This window comes from Pagrus pagrus, assembly GCF_965226575.1.
Source record: "Pagrus pagrus genome assembly, chromosome: 10".
In the NCBI taxonomy this organism is placed as follows: domain Eukaryota; kingdom Metazoa; phylum Chordata; class Actinopteri; order Spariformes; family Sparidae; genus Pagrus; species Pagrus pagrus.
This window is the reverse complement of record NC_140194.1, coordinates 31,209,217-31,228,182: the sequence shown is the minus strand read 5'-3', so window position 1 is coordinate 31,228,182 and position 18,966 is coordinate 31,209,217. Positions and strand designations below refer to the sequence as shown.

The following is an 18,966-nucleotide window of genomic DNA, read 5'->3' as shown; positions in this document are numbered from 1 at the left end:
TTTCCACCATTTCAGTGGATTTGCATCCACAGAAATGACTTTAGCCATCTTGTATAGCTCTATCTCCTCTTTGACAACATCAGACCATAGTTTTGGTGTTGATGATGTAGTGTGGGCTGCGCTGAAAAAAAATCACCAAACAGTTCACTGAGTGTTGTTCTATTTGCTGGGGGGCTGCCTTCACTGGTTGCTGCAATTTCTGGGTCCTCCGCAGGGTTTTGGCTGGTCCCTTGTCCTGAGGCCTGAGTCTATAAAAGACAAGGTCACACAAAACAGCTGTTTAAGGTAATGAAAAGGCACATGTGACACTTAGGTGTGACAACAACAACAACAAACAGAATTTTGTTATAATTAATGAAATATTAAAATGCAAAATGTGAATATATTTAATAAAAGATAACTACTTGTCAGAATATGCATTTATCATTGTGTTTTAACTATAAGATGAATTTGCATCATTATTAATAGTTGACATTTAATCATGTTAATTTCAATTGGCCACATACCTGTGTGGTATGCTTTTGCAGGATTTTCTCTGCCAGACTGTTGAAGATCTCATTCCGAGAGGGGTCATCCAGATGGGGTAAAGACTTGAACTGAGGATCCAAGGCAGTGCTCTCATTCAGGAACTTTTGAAGTCTGGGATCTGAATACCTCCCTCCAATGTTGGTTGCTATAGCAGATTTAACATCCTTCACAATCTGTGAATCCGTGTCACTGTGTTTCATTGATGTGAGGATGGTGTGCTTGAGTGGCAAGACCATAGACACAGTTGGCTGCTGTTCTGAGCTCAGTAGAGTTGTGACTGTTTTCATGGGCTTCAGAACCTGAACCACATCTTCCAGAACAGTCACATCTTGATCAGAGAGTGTGATGAGATCTTTGGCACTCTTTTTAACGTCTTTCTCTGTGAGTGCAGAATAAACAGCAGCTTGTTGCTCCAAGTAGCGTGTCAGCATGTCATAACTGGAGTTCCACCATGTAGTGACATCTTGAACCAGCTTGTGAGGAGGAAGCTGGAGCATCTCTTGTTTGGCCTTTAAGGCAGCTGCTGCAGTCGTGCTCTTGTGAAAGAAGGTGACCACCCTCCGGACTTTGCCCAAAAGACGAGAAATCTGGTTTACTCCCAACCCCTTCTGGGATGCCAGGTTCATTGTGTGCGCAAAACATCCTATATGTGGTGACATTGTCAATGCCTCAAATGCAGCTGGACTGTTTCTGGCATTATCTGTGGTCACAGGGATGGTTGTATTTTGTCTGTCCAGTTTCCATTCTAGTACCGCTTCCTTTAGCACTTCTGCCAAATTATCACTTGTGTGTGCTTCATAGATGGGGCGAGTTTCAAGGACTGGACTTTCAATCTCCCAATCTTTATTGACGTAGTGCGCTGTGACGGTGATGTAACTCTCAGTTGCTCTTGAGGTCCAGCCATCTGTTGTTAAAGCAACTAACTCTGCATTGCTCAGACCCCCCAAAACTTTTTCTTTAACGTCTTCATACATCGAGGGCAACACTTTTGTTGTAAGATGCGACCTGCTGGGCATACTGTAGCGTGGCTCAAGTACACTAATTAAATGTTTAAATCCAGCGTTTTCCACCACCGAATAAGGCTGCAGGTCTGCTGCTATAAATAGCCCTATAGCGTTAGTTATAGCTTTTGCGCGAGCTGAGGTCTGTGGAAGTTTTACTGCAAACGAGGATGGAATAGTTGGCTGGACCAGTGATGGTGTTTTCCCAGTTGTCAAATCTACATCTTTGTGATGCCGGCGAATGTGTGCTGCTATGTTCGTAGTGTTTCCCGTGGTCGGGTATGGTACACGCACATAGCATATCTTACACACTGTGGTCTTCTTGTCGACAACGTTCGCGTTGTTGACATAACTCATCGGGAATGCAAAATATTTCCATACTGGTGATTTAAGAGAAGCAGGAGCTGCTTCAAGCTCCGGTGCCGCGTCTCCTTTATCTGCACTTGCCATGGTGTCATAATCTGCAGGTTAGCTAACTAGTGGCGTCGGCTAGAATGTGCTGCGTCGTGTGCGTAACTTTGCGTAGCGTGCGTGCGTACTGCGTAGCTTTGCACACCTCCCCGGGGGGGATTGTCGATCCTCTCTTTGACTTCGATACTCGAGACCATGACGTAATTTCGATCGATTTCGATAAAAAAATCGAAATCGTGACACCCCTAGTAGCGACAGCAATAAAGTGTACAATATAGGCTGCAGTTTGGCTGTGAATAAAGGCGACGGCTCCTCAAGATACAGCAAAGCTCCCTGGTATTATTTCCCGACCAGCTTAACACGTGAAAGGGAGTTCACCACGAAGGTAAACATGAACTTCGGCCCTGGAGGAAATCAACTCCCCTGTGCTTCCCGACCACGGTCCGGGAGCCGAACAGGAAAGGTGAAACACCATGCTATCGTTTGACTGGCTGTAGCCAATAGCTACTGGCTTAGCTAGTAGCTAAGTTAGAGGAGGTTGACTTGCAGCATTTCAAAACGTGTGCGTTTTTTCCCCTTGGCAAGCCGACCGGACGTGACATGGGGGCGTGGCAGCATTGACGATTCTATTTTTTAATTCGAAGTTCGAGATTGTGAATTCATTTCGATCGATTTCGATTTAAAATCGAAATCATGACACCCTTACTGGACCATTGTATCCGAAAAGACATGTTGTAATTAATTTTTTAACTATCATAAAAAATGCTCTGAGTGACAATTACATTTACCTCCACTGTACAGGGGTGGAGGCAGAAATATCACTGACATCTTGTAACATGGACAAATAAACAAATAGTTAAGATTCCACTATGGATACACTGCCTGGCCAAAAAAAGTCGCCACCTGGATTTAACTAAGCAAATAGATCAGAGCCTTCCTTTGGATAATTACTGCAGTGCTTAATATGTTTCGGCAACAACTTATTGAACCCTGACTGGTGCAGCGAGTAGCTTCTCATTTCTTAAACAACCATGTGGGAATACATATCCTGTGGTCGTGGAAATGTTACTCTGTTTAAAAGGGTCAAATTATTGGCCTGGATGAGCAAAGAAAACAACTAAGGAGATTGCTGAAACTACTAAAATTGGGTTAAGAACTGTCCAACGCATTATTAAAATCTGGAAGGATAGTGGTGAACCATCATCTTCAAGGAAGAAATGTGGTCAGAAAAAAATCTTGAATGATCTGCCTTTCCAGGTGATAGCTGTCTGGCTGATTACGAATAACCAATAAGAGGGGGTAGGGCACTAGGCTCTGGCTCTCTCTATTCCACCTGAGTCAGTCAGCCTGGAGGCTGGCTGTGGAATTATGTTTTATGTTTATCTGATGGGTGCGGTAGTCTAGTTTTCATGGCTTTGTTTCAGTTAGGTTTAGTTGTTTCCTTGTGTTAGGGTAGAGGGTCAGCCCCCAGCTCTGACGGCCCTGGTGGGTTAGTCTGGGAGGCTGCCCTTCTTTTGTTTATTTTGGCGGGCCCATCAGTTTGTTTGTTTGATTGTTTAGGGTTTTTTCCCTTTATTTGGTTATTGTTCAATTAATGAATGTATCTTCCTTTAAACTGCAACTTGCTTGGTTGTTTTATGTTAGACCTCAAGCAGCTTTCATTGCAGTTACTGCAATTTCTAGATGGTCTGCATAAATTTAATAGTAATGTAGCATTTGAAGACAGACTAATTTAACATACATCATATACTGTCTCAGTTTTGTGGTTGATCCAATGTGTTTGTATGACAAACTGCACCAGATGCAGACCAATCTTTTCTTCTTTGTTCACCTGCTGAGTTTGAATGGCAGCATTCACACCAGCCAGTGTGCATTCACACAAACAGTTTGACTGAGCCAAACCAAAAAGGTGTGACAAAGCACTTACTGTGAGCTTTGCTGTGCTTAAATGGAAGAAAAAGTACACTAGTGGACAGAATCCTGTTCAAAATAGTCTTTTGTGGATAACACAAATGCTAGCATGCTTCCCCTGTCCTGAGGAGGATGTTCTCAGTGTAATCTTGAAGCAGGAATCTCTACTTTTTCAGCAATGATGACATAAACTATGGGTAAAAGTCAGGTTGACAGATATAATAAATTTTAAAAAATCCGTGAAAACTGAGAATGATCTCTATAATTATGCTACACATTAGACCATCTGTACAGTGTGTTTGTCCATCTGGATGTCTGGACTTACAGGTGTTGGGTTTGTTACAGTTGTGTCCATGTCTGAAGTACTGTGGATTCTCTATGACGGGGATCCTGGTCATCCCAATCACCACAGCATCTGACCCAGCATCCAGCGTACAGGGGCTGATAATCCCATGATTCACATGATGAAGGGGGCTGGCAGAGTCCTCCTCACCGCTTATCACTGCTACTGGTCCTAGAAAGACCATGAGAGAGAGAATATAGACTAGATAAATACCTCTTTACTGTCAGAGTAGAACACTGAAAGTAGGTGAAACAAAAGCCTATGGCTGAGGAAATATGTATTCACAATTTCTTTTTCAAGTAATTTTCTTCCTCCTTTTTATCCTTTTGTTCATATTCATATCATTTCCGTAGATTTTTTTTATTTCAGAAGTCAACAAGATGAGAAATAAGTAATGTTATTCACACTCCATGATTGTAAGTACATTAATCACCAAATGCAGTAGATGACTCAATGATGTGGATACAACCGCAACTCCAAAAAATTCTTTTTGACTTATACTCAATTGAAAACAGTACAAAGACAATATATTTAATGTTTTACCGCTTGTCTTTCCGCTATGTCCCTATTGGGGTCGTGGGGTGTTGCCGCTTTTATCCCCCCTTTTCGGGAGGTTGCGGGGCTACTGGGGCCAAATCCAGCTCTCACAGGGCGAAGGCCAGGGTACACCCCTGGATGAGACGCCAGTTCATCCAGGGCCCTCTGATGGCAGAGGCTGCCTTGCAAGGTGCCAACTGCGCAGTTTAGGGGTTCAGCATCTTGCTTAAGGATGCTTCGGCATGTAGCTCAGTTCCACCCAGGGGAGCCGGGGTTCGAACCAGCGACCTTCTGGTGGCTGGTCACCTGCTCTACCCACTGAGCTACAGCCGCCCCCACTGTTTTCTGTATCAGTACAAATTTTTTGTCTACTGATCACCAAGTTTTACTGGATAGGCTCAGATGATGAACATGGGGAAATTCAGAGAAAAGGTAGGAAGTTGTGGGATTATCAACCTGCTGCTTTCATTTGGATTTGACTGCAAAACCTCTCAGTCATCTGTGTCTTCAGGACACTTGTTTTATATTCTTATATACACTTTCATGGATTTGTGTGTGTTTAATCATAAATGGACAGACTGAACTGCTATGACTGTTAGAGAGTCACCGCAAAATACAGTGCAGCGTCAGCTACCAGCACAAAGGGGGGAGTTTTCGTGTGCAGCAGTAAGAGTCTGCCACTGGCAGTTGGTCAGCAAAATCATCTTTAGATGGTGATAGAGCACCCTGGCAGCTGACCTGGGAGTGACATTGGAGAAGAGAATTTGCTGGACTGGAATGGACTTGGACTTTTATTATGATTTTACTTAGTCTCTATATTTAAGTTCACTCAATATCAGTTTGAAACTCGCTACGTAAATACTAAAAAAAAAAAAGAAACGTAAATTCTATCACACTGTACAGAGCAGTTTGCTGTGATTTTTCCTGCATATGCTTTTTGTTAACAGCTGGTTGTGATGGTCAGTGCTCAGATTAATTTCCCTCACTTTAGCTTTAATTTTAAATATTCCCTGATTCCAAGGTGGTGCACCGTATCGTTAATTTATATTAATAATTTGTATTATTAATTTTAATAATTACTATCAGTAATATAATAGTAATAGACCCACACAACAATGACATTTTAAAAGAGCCCAAAAGCATCGCTGTACTCAAAAGGATTCAACAATAGATTTAAATGTACTTGGCTTGACTGGGATAGCTGTTTTAAGGAAAATTCTACATAAACTTCCAGGAAAATTTGAATAGTAACAGAATGGAGAAAAACACATTTCTCTAAACAGAGGCCACACTCACTTCACAACTCTTTCCTCCCTGTTCCCTACCTGTGTGTTCAGATTGTGCTGCTCTGCAGACAATAATATCACTTAATTTTAAGATATGCTTTTCCATTGATGTGATTAGCTTAGAGCACAGGTAAGGACAGCCACAGTCTGTGCCCCAAAGACCTACCACCTGGCACTGATAGATTAAAATGGGGTCCTATTACTGAGAGGTCTTTCTAATATTCTGCCCCCCTTTGTGTATGAGATTGGGACCTATGCGCATTGTATTGTCTAAATCTCATTTGTGTGAATGCAGACTATACCGTGACAGAGGGGTAAAGCACATGGCTCATGATCCCATGGTCAGGAGTTCCTCATCTCCTCACTTTAGGAAAAATGTCAAAAAAGTATTCCCTTCACACATACATGGTTGATTGGATGACTGATGACACCTGTAGCCATATCTTAACCACTAGAACCACAGGACTGGAGTGCAAGAAACTGTCAGACTCTCTTTGCCAGTTTGACAGACACTACAGGGCTTAGACATGTGAAAATATTCCTCAATTGTGACCCAGTAGCTCAAGTGGTAGCATTTGCCTCATATACAGAAGCTGTCTCCTCACTGAATTGGGCCATAGTTTGAATCAACCCTGTGGCTCACTGTGCCACCCACAGTCACTCTTTCCTCTTTCTTGTCCTATCACAATAAAGCCAATAAAAAAATTAAAAACACATTTCACATCCCGCATGCATTGTGACTTTTATTTAAATTTTATACACACAGACACAAACATTGCTGTCTAGCACAGTGGCCAAGAGGTTTGTGCATAGAACTGGTGCCCATGAACTGGACCACAAGATCACCGGGTTTGAGTCCTTGCTTTGGCAAGGCAGTATGAGGCAATTTCTGCAGTTCCAGCAATGGGCATTTTTATCATTCACACTGCATTTTCAGCAGGAATAAGGAAGACATGACAAATCTTCAGAAAGACAAGAAATAGATACACTGGCTGCTTACCCTTCATTCCAAACTTAGAGTGTCGTCCATACTTGTTGATGAGTAGGAAGAGAACCACCAGCATCAAACAGGCACACCCTGCCAGGCCTACTGCTATGGAGATCTACTGACAAAAAAGGGAAAGAAGACAAAAGGAAAAAAATGTTACACAAGTCATCACAGATGCACATGTAACCCCACTAACCAGACTGTAAGGGTTAAGGACCAAAGGTAACCTCTGATCAGTTAGCTGGACTGTGGACCAGTGTCTAGGTTCGTGGAGGCAAATGCTGTGTTGTGCAATAGTCAGACACTAGTAACAAAGACCAGGAGATGAGCTTTAGTTAAACACCTTGTATTTGAATACCTTTTAGAAAGAACATAGGAAAAAAAAGTTAATGTTTACAACTTAGCGGCTGGCATATCTATAAAAAAATACATTCATCAGTTCTCTCTAACAAAAGTTCAATTTTTCAACTCAGATTTCAATTCCAACAGTTTATAGTTCTGCGCAGTGTCTTTCAGTCAAGTCTTATAGTCGCCCTAGTAAAAGAGTTAATTCAAGCTTCTGTAAGCGTCTTTTTGTTCTTCTGGGTGCACCCTATTTGTAATAAGTCAGCATCAGGATGAGTCGTGACAAATCCTACCACACCAGTGAATTTGTACTTTGAAGAAGGAATGGATGGTCCCCTCTCTGATGGATAAAGCAGTCAGCAAGTGTTCTGGGGGAAACCCTGCATACTGTATGAATGATTAATTGTTTTTAGCTTTTAACCATGAAATTATAATTACTAATGTTAACCATGAATTTTTTTATGTGCTTGTTCTTACATCATGAAATGGAATACAATTCAATATAACATTTCTAAAACCTTTAAATCTTGCTTAAGGTCATAGTTTTACCTTAACACCTTTTAACCTTTTCTCATACTCTTGATGAACTCTATTTTTAACCAACCCTGTTGTACAGGATACTGAAGATATTAAATGTACTCAAAAATACCAAATCATTTACAATTTAAACAAAACAGCTGTGGTTCACATTCATTTCCTTCATATTAACACTGAAATATGAGCCCTTTAATGAAACAAAGCTTTTAACAAATCACGCAGTAACCATCACGTTTTACATGTAGCAAATTAGCTAGAAAGCTGACACACACACACAAACACACTATTACGCAGCATGACAGAGCGACACAGGTTACCGTCATTAGCAACATTAGCTTTGCTAAAACTGACTCACCAAGACAGTCCGCATACAGTAAAACCCACATCCACAGGCTTCGGGTCATCTCAGTCACCTCTGGTATCATTTTCAAACACTTTTAAATGGTTACAACCAAATTGTGTGCATAAAAACCGACAGAGAATTATCTGTCCTTTCTCACTCGTTCGCATGTGTGTGTTTCTCTCGCTGCTCCGGTGTGTCTGTGGTACAACCGGACTTGCTACCTGAAAGAGGGTGGGACTTGTTTCCTCCCTCCTATAGCACTTAATTACTGCATGATTTGACCAATAACAATGAAATAAACTTGACAGACACCTAAATCAACCAAATAACTTAAATTAAGCATAGTTTGGTGAACCTGAAAGTAGCAGGAAAATAAAATTATTACATTTTAAATGATATTATTTATCTTTATAGAAAATAAGGAATCTTTGATTCTACTAGGTTCCATCCTCCCCCTTTAGACATCATGCACGCCCCGTTGCATGTGTTTGTAGTGGGAGTGATATCAAAAAAGCGCTATTATCATTACTCAAAGAGTCAAAGGCTGTACTTAAGCCATGGAACAAGGACTTCACTACAGTGATTAAGGGGTTTCCAAGATCTTGATAGTCAAGTCTCTGTGATGGTTGTCGGTTTCTCTCTGACCTCCTCAGAGGTTGAGATGTAATGGGTTCTTCGTCTCATAGAACTTCAGGTTGCTCGAAGATCTGGGTTCCCTTTCCCTTTCCAGAAGAGTCAAGAGGACTGAGCTGGACTCTCTGGCAGAGTGTTTGAGTTATCAGGTTTGTCACCGGTCTGTGGTGGATCTCTATCCACAGTCTCATAGCATGTCCACTGATTGCTTGTCTGAAGGTAAGTGGCTGTAGTGTCAACATCAGCAATATCGGCTGAGTCAGGTTCTATGGTGTCTGCAGAAGTTCTTGTACAGACTGATCAACTGAAGATTGCTCCAACAGGAAGTCAAACGGAACAGGATCAGACTGTGGTTAAGTATCGGTATCATTCGCTTTTGCAGGTGTAGGATACTTCAAGACAGTAGTCAATCTAGCAGTACTCTAGGATAGGGGCTCCTCAATCCAAGAGACTAAAAACTTTTCCTCAGCATCGCCTGAATCAGTTGAATCTGTGTTCGGCGTGTTCGAGGCTGACAGAGGTTTGGGTGTAGATGGCTTTTCCTCACTGTTAGGACAAAGGAAGTTACAGGGAAGCAAGAGATCTCTATGCAATGTGCGGGTAGGGCCATCTTTGCCTTCGGGTTTTACAGTGCAGACCGGTAAGTCTCCAGCACGCTCGATCACAACATGGATGTCAGTATCCCACTTCTCTGCAAGTTTATGCTTTCCACGTAGTCGCACATTTTTTACTAAGACCCTATTCCCAGGTTCAAGATCAGAGACTGTCACTTTTTTGTAAAGTCGGGCCTTGTTCTTGTCAGCAACTTTCTGTGCATTTCTGGAAGCTAATTTGTAGCTTTCTTCCAAGCAGGATTTGGGATTCTGCACATACTGTAAATGAGACATTTGCTGGTCTCCCTTCAAGGGTAGTCCAAAAGCTAGTTCTACAGGCAATCTGGGCTTGCGTCCCAACATTAGCTCATAGGGAGTGAACCATGTAACATCACTGCGAGTGCAATTACAAGTGTGTACTAAAGGTTTCACAAAGTCTCGCCAATGTGCCTTTTGCTTGTTCTCCAGAGTACCTAACATGCTCAGTAATGTTCTGTTGAATCTCTCCACAGGGTTACCCCCCTTGGGTGGTAGGGGGTGTTCCTGATTTTCTGGATCCCTGAAACTTCACACAGCTCCTTGATCAGCTTAGACTCAAAGTCAGGAACTTGGTCACCATGTAGCCATTCTGGTATGCCATAATGGATCCTGAAGTTGTCCCACAAACATTTTGCGACAGTTTTAGCTTTCTGATTGGGTGTGGGCATGGCGATTGCATATTTGGTAAAATGGTCAGTCATTACAAGAATGTCTTTGGTGTTACTGCTATCAGGTTCCAGACTCAGGAAATCCATGCATACTAGTTCTAATGGTCTGGAAGTCTTGATGTTTACAAGGGTGGCTGCCTTTTCCGGGACAGTCTTTTGGTGTGTGCAGAGATCACGTTTTCACTTTTTGTTCCACATTAGAAGACATTCTCGGCCAACAGAACCTAGTTCTGACAAGATCTAGAGTTCTGTCAATGCCCATATGCCCCATATCGTTGTGCAAACTGTGTAGCACTGCAGCCCTGAGATATTCAGGAAGAACTTACTGATATGTGACTTTGTCAGCGTCTTGTCCGGTATAAAACCTCATCATGTAGCTCCAAGCGATTTAGCTCCCTTAACAGAAGTGGAAGATCAGGGAGTTCCTTAAGTGCAGTAGCCTGAGATGATGAGATGAGCCTGTAGCCTACAGCTAACGCTACGGCTAACGCTACACACGTATTACATGTATACCAACACACAGAAAAACGGTCAGAGGACAGTCTCCCAGAGCCATGACATCTGCCAAACTACAGCAGCTCCTCGTGCTGCCTGTCACACAGTCAGCAGTGCATTCAGACAAGACACGCTTCTAGAAGTTTGCTTACACACTGTCCTTTAGCACAACATGCTAATGAATTAACGTAGCTCACTGGCTGTGAATAACAGACCAGTTCATACCGTTTCCTCTGCGTGTTCACCGCGGAACAGCAGCTAAACGTCTGCGAACAACTGACACACACAACTGAGACGATGTCACCCTGTCTCCTCTGTTTGTTCACCGCAGAGCAGCAGCTCACTGTCCACGAACAACTGAGACATTTCACCCAGTCTCCTCCCCATGTTCATGGCCAAGCAGTGGTTCCCCGGCCGGTTAGAAGCGATAAAATCTCAATATCCCAATTAATTTTCTCAATTCACCTTCATGTTTTAAAAGAGTGCTGATATGACACATTAACTTTTCGCATCATTAACATTGTTGTGAATCCTATGGCCAGTAAGCCCAACGTTGACAACTTCACGCGTAATGTTAGTTCAGCCTATTTACACCCACGGTTAGCATTAGCTCATGTGCTAAACGGCCAAAGTAACACAAACTATATTGTTTTTTAAATACTTACAGTTCCATCATTGACAGTGGGTATGGATCCATCTTTTAAGGGACAATCTCGTTGCCAGTCCAGCGTTATACTGACCCTGGTTGCTGAAACAGTCCGGCGTGAAGTGACTGGCACAGACCATAACGCTTCTGCTCACTGAAGCTGGGACCCTGATAAATAAAAAGTAGCCACTTCGCTCTGATATCCTCTTTGGTAGGGAGGCGATGTAGCGAAATAGGAGGATCCGTGCATCCGACGACAGAGCAGCAGTGCTTGGCTTTCGGGTTGTACATGGTAGCGGTCAGGCTGTCACGTACAAGTTAGCGAGGGAAAAAAAATGGCGGATCCTCGTTCAGGTAGCTGGCGTAATGTGGGAGGAGATACGCAAAGAGTATGCAAATCACCCGGACTGTTACGTAACAATCCGGGTGAAATCCAAACGGCTCGTTTAGAGACTCAATTCCTGACTCTGCCAGGTACAAAATATTGACTTAGTTGTCAAAACTCATGCTTAGGGGGTGGGGAGGCACTCCGGATACGCAAATATACATACTAAAGCAAGGAAAAAGTCAGTTTTGCATAATATGTCCCCTTTAAAGCAACAAACTCCAGTTTGTGGGCTGGGTACCGTGACTCACTTCATGACAAACCTTGACTAGCAAAAGCAATGGCTCAAAGTTGCCCCTCCTGTTCTTGGTATAACGCTGCGCCTAGACCAGTAGTACTGGCATCCCTATGCAGGATGTATGGCTGCTTTGGCTCTGTGAACCTGAGAACAGGGGCTGAGGTAAGCTTATCGATGATGGTCTCAAAGGCTTTCTGACAGTGAGGTGTCCATCGTTCCTCAAAAGGCTGTCTGGAGTCAAAATACTCATGAGGTCTCACTTTGACCTTTGCACTTTTGCGCAGTGGTGGGTATCCACGGGTCAGTTCATTGAGTGGCCGCACTATGGCTGAATAACCCTTAATGAAGCGGCAACAATAGCCTGAGAAGCCTAAGAAAGATGTAAGCTCCTTCAGATCCTTGGGTCTTGGCCAGGTTTTTAAGGCATTTATCTTTTCTGGATCTGTCTCTACTCCATTTTCAGATACGATGTGTCCAAGGTAGTGAACAGTTGTCTGAAAGAATTTACATTTTTCAGGAGAGAGCTTGAGACCATAGTCTTTGAGTCTGGTTAGTACTCGGATCAGCCAGTTTTCATGTTCTTCCAGAGTCTCTGAGAAGATGATTAGAACATCTAGGAAGACCTCTTTTAAGTGCATGTCTCCAACACATTTCTCCACGAGTCTCTGGAATGTACTTTTGCGCATTTGCTATGCCTTGCGGCATGCTGTTGAACTCCCAGAACCCAAGAGGAGTAACAAATGCTGTCTTTGCTTTGTCCGCTTCATCAACCTCAATCTGGTAATACCCAGATTTGAGATCGAGCACTGTGAACCACTTGGATCCAGTTAGCGCTGAAAAGGTCTCCTCTAGATGAGGTAGTGCATATATATCCTTTATCGTTTGGAGATTAAGTTTCCGAAAGTTTATGCATAAGCACACATCATTGTTTCATTTCCTTACAACTACAATTGGTGAAGAAAAAGAAGACTGAGACTCCCTTATCAGACCTGCAGCCAGCAACTCTTGGAGGCGTTTCCTCACCGCCTCCAGGTCTTGAGACTGTATCGGCCTGGTTCAATGTTTAAAGGGAGTCTCATCATGGAGTTTAATTTGATGCTTCACCTTGTCCGTGCAACCAAAATCTAGGTCATGGTGTGCGAAAACCTCAGGGATGTCATTTAGCTTTTTGGAGATTCGCTCTTTCCACTCCGGTGGTATGGGAGAGTCGCCAAAGTTCAAGTTCAACGTGGATGTTTGGGGTTTGTCTGAGTCACTGGCACCAATCACACTGTGTTGAGACAAAACACAGTGGAAGGCTCCAAGCTCTGCAATGACACAGGTCGGTGGAATGGTAACATCCTGCTCTGACTCATTGGTGATGACAACAGGAACCTTGTTTGGTGCACGGGCAGGAAGGGTGATCAAGCAACTCTTGACAGAGGCCACCAGGTAAGGAGCACTGGGAAGGGTGCTCAATGAAAGCACATTTGTCTGCTGAAGGGTGATGAGCCTTGGCCGAACCTTCAAGAACAACAGTGTGACCGGCTGGGAAGACGGCTGCAGTCTTGCCCAGCAAGGTGACTAAGCCTGCCTTGCCATCTTTGTTCTGTTTGTGTCTCAGTTGAAGTGTGTTCAGTATGGCTCTCAACCCGTAAGGACCAGGTAGGTAGTTTGGGCTTTTGAGGCATGCTCATAGAGGACATCAAGTGTGTTGGTTCCGATGAAGACGGGAGATTGGCTATCAGGGTGAACATCTGGAACCAAAGAGCAAGGGTTGGTATCTCGATGTCAACTTCAAGAAAGTCATTTGGGATTGCCACAAGCGTCTTGTTATCGGCAGGTCGCTGGTTCGACTCCCCTGGTCTGCATGTTGAAGTGTCCTTGGGCAAAATACTGAACCCCAAACTGCTCCTGATGTGCTGATCGGCACCTTGCATGGCAGCCACCGCCATCAGTGTATGAATGTATGTATGAATTACTGTAAGTCGCTTTGGACAAAAGCATCTGCTAAATGCCCTGAATGTTAATGTGAGTTCTTGGGTGACTGTACTTAAGGCAGCGTATGCATCTTTTCCTTCTTCATGGCTATGAACGGACATGTGATGTCACTTTCTGTTTTGTGCAAAGGTGTTGTCTCATGCGCATTGCTATTGATGCATGTTGATCTTCCTCTGTGCGTAGTAGCAATAGCAACTGAGGAAAAGAGGGTGGATTTGATCTCTTTTGCCTTAACTGGAGCTCAGTAAGGAGAGAATTATCCCAACATCCCCTGCAGAATTGTGTGAGAAGATGTTTGTCAATCTCATCACTTGAGGCTCCGCCTCTTTTCACAGCTAGATTCAGGGCCACTTGAAGGAGCTGCAAGTATGCAGAGGGTTTCTCACCTGTATCCTGGAATGTGTCAAGGAACTTTGTGTACAGCTCATCGCCATCTTGGACTGCTCCATAAGCAGAATCTAACAAGTGGAGGTAATCAGCTGGTAAGCTATTCTGACTCAAGTGTCTCACCACATCAGCTGCTGGCGGTAACATGCTTCCAAGGATCCTCCTAGATTGATGGAGGTCTGATATGGAAGGATCACTCATGATCAGTCATCAACACTGGAACGCCAGGTGTCATAGTCGGGTTCATGTGAAGGTTGAGGGACTTTTCCTGAGAAAGCACGGAGTCTCAGAGAAGACTGTGTCTGCGGTGAACTGTCGTCCCTTTTCACAATATGCTCCACCACCACACGTTGCACTTCTGGGGGACTTAAATCCTGTGCTGTGAGAGCTGGGATACTTTGAGCTCCACTACCTTGTGCGACACAGGGTGGCTCATCAACTTTCAATGGGGTGCCTTCAACGGGAAATGCTGCTGCAGAAGGCTGCTGTTCGACTACAGGTAAATCAGGTGGGTTATCATTTAACTCTTCTCCCTCTGGGGAAGCAGTTGAAACACCTGTAATGGACTCACTAATGTGGGACCATCATGTCCTTAAGAACGCCAGCATAATCCCTCCCACTCAGTTTAGCTAGCTGTTTAAGCTCAGTGAGGTAAGACTCAGTTGCCCTGTTACCCACACTCTGTGTGTAAGCACTAGCAAGAGTCTGGATATGGTAGCTAATACCAGTATCGTCAACTGTATGAACACAGGGCAATAAGGATTCTAATTCCTCTACAGCCGCTCCTGAGTTGAACTCCACAATTAAGTTCTGACAAAGCTCTGAGGTAAGATCACCTGCTTGTATGAGTCTGTTAATTGAACCATATTGTTTCAGGAAATCAACAACCCCCTCATCTCCCTCAGCTGTTCCACTGACAATCACAGCGTTTGGAATTTTAACCGATTGTTTCTGAATGATATCCATTTTGGTTTAAGTTCAATGTTAATTTAGAAATGCCAATTCAGTCATTTACCTCCTAGCTAGCTCACCATAATTTTACTGTAACCCCGCTAACCAGACTGTAAGGGTTAAGGACCAAAGGTAACCTCTAATCAGTTAGCTGGACTGTGGACTAGTGTCTAGGTTCGTGGAGGCAAATGCTGTGCTGTGCAATAGTCACAGAGAAGTAACACAGACCAGGAGATGAGCTTTAGTTAAACACCTTGTATTTGAATACCTTTTAGAAAGAACATAGAAAAAAAAAGTTAATGTTTACAACTTAGCGGCTGGCATAAAAAAAAATACATTCATCAGTTCTCTAACAAAAGTTCAATTTTTCAACTCAGATTTCAATTCCAACAGTTTATAGTTCTGCGCAGTGTCTTTCAGTCAAGTCTTATAGTCGTCCTAGTAAAAGATTTAATTCAAGTTTCTGTAAGTGTCTTTTTGTTCTTCTGGGTGCACCCTAATAGGTCAGCATCAGGATGAGTCGTGACTAATTTCCCAGTGGTTTAGTAGTAAAACGCCACTATTAAATTCAGCGTTAGATAAGCTATGGCGGTAGCTGTCTTAATAAAGTCAAAGTTTCGGTTTTAGGTATGTTTGCCGAGTCTGTCGCAGCCACCGCCAGCGGGCACTGCAGGGATCCTCGACCAGAGCTTTTCTTGAAGCTCCTTGCACTACTAATAGGCAAGATGTGCTAAATGTCATGTTGGGTCTCTCCACCATCGCACCAGCATCAATATGGCAGCAAGCAGAAGCAAATGTAAACAATGCCACATTGTTTCAAATGTAAATATATGTCACTGATTATAATGAAATATCTATTATGAAATATCCAATAGTTAGCTTGCACTGTTTTCATGTTGTAGGCTTGTCAATCGCTGCAGCATTCGAGCCAGTGATTAATATGGAGCATGAAGCCAGAATTGGTGGTTTTAAATGCCTTTACTGGCTCCTAAAGCAGGAAATTGCCCACCATACAAATTATGGAGCCTTGCTGGATCTTGCCAAGCTACTTGGCTGTGATTACTTCTCTAAACTTCAGGTAAATGATTAAAATGTATATTTTGTGACGTTGACAAAGTTTTCAAAATACTATAAATTAGAGATAGACCAATATGGTTTTTTCAGGGCCGATACCGATTATTAGTAATCAAGGAGGCCAATAACCAATATTTGGAGCCGATATTCATTTGCAGCAAAAGGGGAAAATATTGGCGTCAAAATTTTGAGTAATACAAACTCCAACACTTAACTTCGTTTAAATGCCTTTAAGCATATGTTTATTAAACAGCTTATCAGATTTGCAACATGTTAAAGGTTTTTTTTTTATCTTAGACAATAGACATCTTCGTTTTAAAATTCTAACAAAAAGTGCAGGGAGCTCCCAGGCTCAGCAGCATGTCTTATAAAGTTAAATGAAAAACTTAAACAAATAAATAAATAGTTCCCTGAAGTTTTATAAAGTAAATAAAATGGAGTTAAATAAAATTTGCACAGAAATGTGAGTCTAAAATCAACTAGTAGTCCTTATTGAGCAGCACCAGATTGTGGTGCAAAAAGCAGTTGTTCAGCGTGCTCTCCAGTGGGATGGCTTCTCTTGTTCTCATAAATTGCAGACTTCACTGAAGACGCACTCACTTGGGACTGATGAGGGTGGTGCACAAACAAACTTTCTTGCTTGTTTCGCAAGTAGCTTGAAGCGCCCTTCATTCTGTCTCCACCACTGGAGCCCCTGGTCCCCACTGGTCCCCTTTACGCCTGTCGATCACTGGCTCCTTGAGGTACAGATGTAGCTCATCCTCAACGCAGCTACTGGCCAGCAGGTCACCAGTGTGAGGTGCCAGCAGAGAACTGAACATCTCATCAACACGGCTATGGAAGGATGTGTGTTCTCGCTGTTGCCTTTTGTGGGTGTTTCCGTCATTCTCGTGTGTCCCATGTGCAGCTGCCTGCTCCTCCATACTGGCTCCTTCTGTGGCAGCATGCTCCTCTCGAGTGGTCTGTTGTGCGGCAGCGTCCTCTTCCTCTTTCAACCACCTTTGGCCTTGCTCAATGTCGTGGCAGAGGAGAATGCATGATTCTTATAACGACGATCTAAGAGACAGACCAGCACCACAGTTTTTGTGTCTTCTACTTTTGAGAAACACTTGTCGAGGCTCTCCTAGTGGCTTGCCTGAGCATTCTGATGCCTTTTGTGGAGGGCCCCTCATCATCTTGACGAAGCATCTTCAGCACAGTTACGCATGGAATGATGCAGGATGCTGATGAGTTGCTGTGGCTCACCTGAAGTGTCACTTCCTCTATTGGGAGATGAGTTTCAATTAAATTGGACTGGTGAGCAGTGGGACCTGAAAATCCTCCATGTTCACCACAGTAGGTGGTAAGCGCACGCTTTTGCTCCAGCATTCCTTGCAGCATGTGGAGCGTTGAGTTCCACCTCGTTGGAACAGCCTGGAGTGGTGGAAATGTGTGGCACACTTCTTAATTTAGTTTTGACCTGTCATCTGAGTTTTTTCACTTTGTTTCTGAAACATCCTCTATTGTTGGCTGAGATGAAGTTGCCTCATCCTGATGAGATTCAGATTCCCGTTTCTTCTGTGCTGTTTCATACAACTCAGGGTGATGAATCCTAAGATGGGACCACAGGTTTGAAGTATTTTTGTTTTTCCCCGTTGTTGCTCCCATGCCGACACCTTCATTGCATGTATTACAGACTGCCTAAAAATAGTACAATAGCACTAGGAGAGACTAATCATCCCTGAACACCATGCAGTTCATGTAGGCTTTATGATGCAGTTACATTATGTCTTAAGTCTTGAACAGCAATATCCTGCTCCTCTCTACAAGAAACTTTCAAAGACAGCTTCAGGACACACTTCATCTAACAATATGTCATTTTCTGCTGCTTGGGATCTCTCAATCAACACAGAAAAAGGTAAAGTAAAATAACTTGGTAGTTAAACAGCCATTATTGCCCTACAGTTTTCTCTCAGACAGACAGTGCTTTGCTGTCAGTTTCTGCAGCTTCTCATGTGGCTTACACACACACACACACACACACACACACACTATTCTCTAGCCATCCCCTCAATTATGGAGGACTAAACATGACTTAAGTATAAATAAATAAATAAATAAATAAATGCATAAATAAATAAATGTATAAATAAATACAGGAATAAATAAATAAATAAATAAATGTATAAATGCTGAAATAAATGAATAAATAAATGCTGAAATAAATGTATAAATAAATAAATAAAAGAATAAATAAATATATAAATGCTTTATATTTATTTCTACATTTCTGTTCACCTACATTTATTTATTTCTGTATTTCTGTGTCCATATGTTAATGAGGTAGGAGGTCCTAACCTCAGTCAACAGCATGATTGGTTACAGGAGTGTGCTCGATTCGGGTCGACTACTTCTGCCTTACTAGCGGCGCCGATGTTGTTGGCTACCAGCCCGCCCGCTCAGCTAACCCTTAGCTGCAGTTCTGGTTTAGTAATGGCAGTTTTTGTACGAGCAATTGCGAATGAAGTACCATCATTAGCGAACGATTTAGAGAACCATGCAACCAACGACTATGTTCAGTTTCGTCTGGATAGATTGATGGATGACTTGGCTCAGCTCAACGCCGATATGGATGTGCAAACTGAGCTAGCAGTGTTAGACGGTCTGG

At 43.0% G+C, this 18,966-nt stretch overlaps 1 protein-coding gene across 1 annotated transcript in view; it reads right to left on the bottom strand.

The window, feature by feature from the left end:
* The window catches only part of LOC311263412 (NT-3 growth factor receptor-like), a 152,779-nt gene that overhangs the window by 51,170 nt on the left and 82,643 nt on the right, over positions 1-18,966 (bottom strand). Inside the window, 2 exon segments of the mRNA XM_084363460.1 lie at positions 4,177-4,365; positions 7,018-7,120. Of these exon segments, the coding sequence (XP_084219586.1) occupies positions 4,177-4,365; positions 7,018-7,120 (292 nt within the window).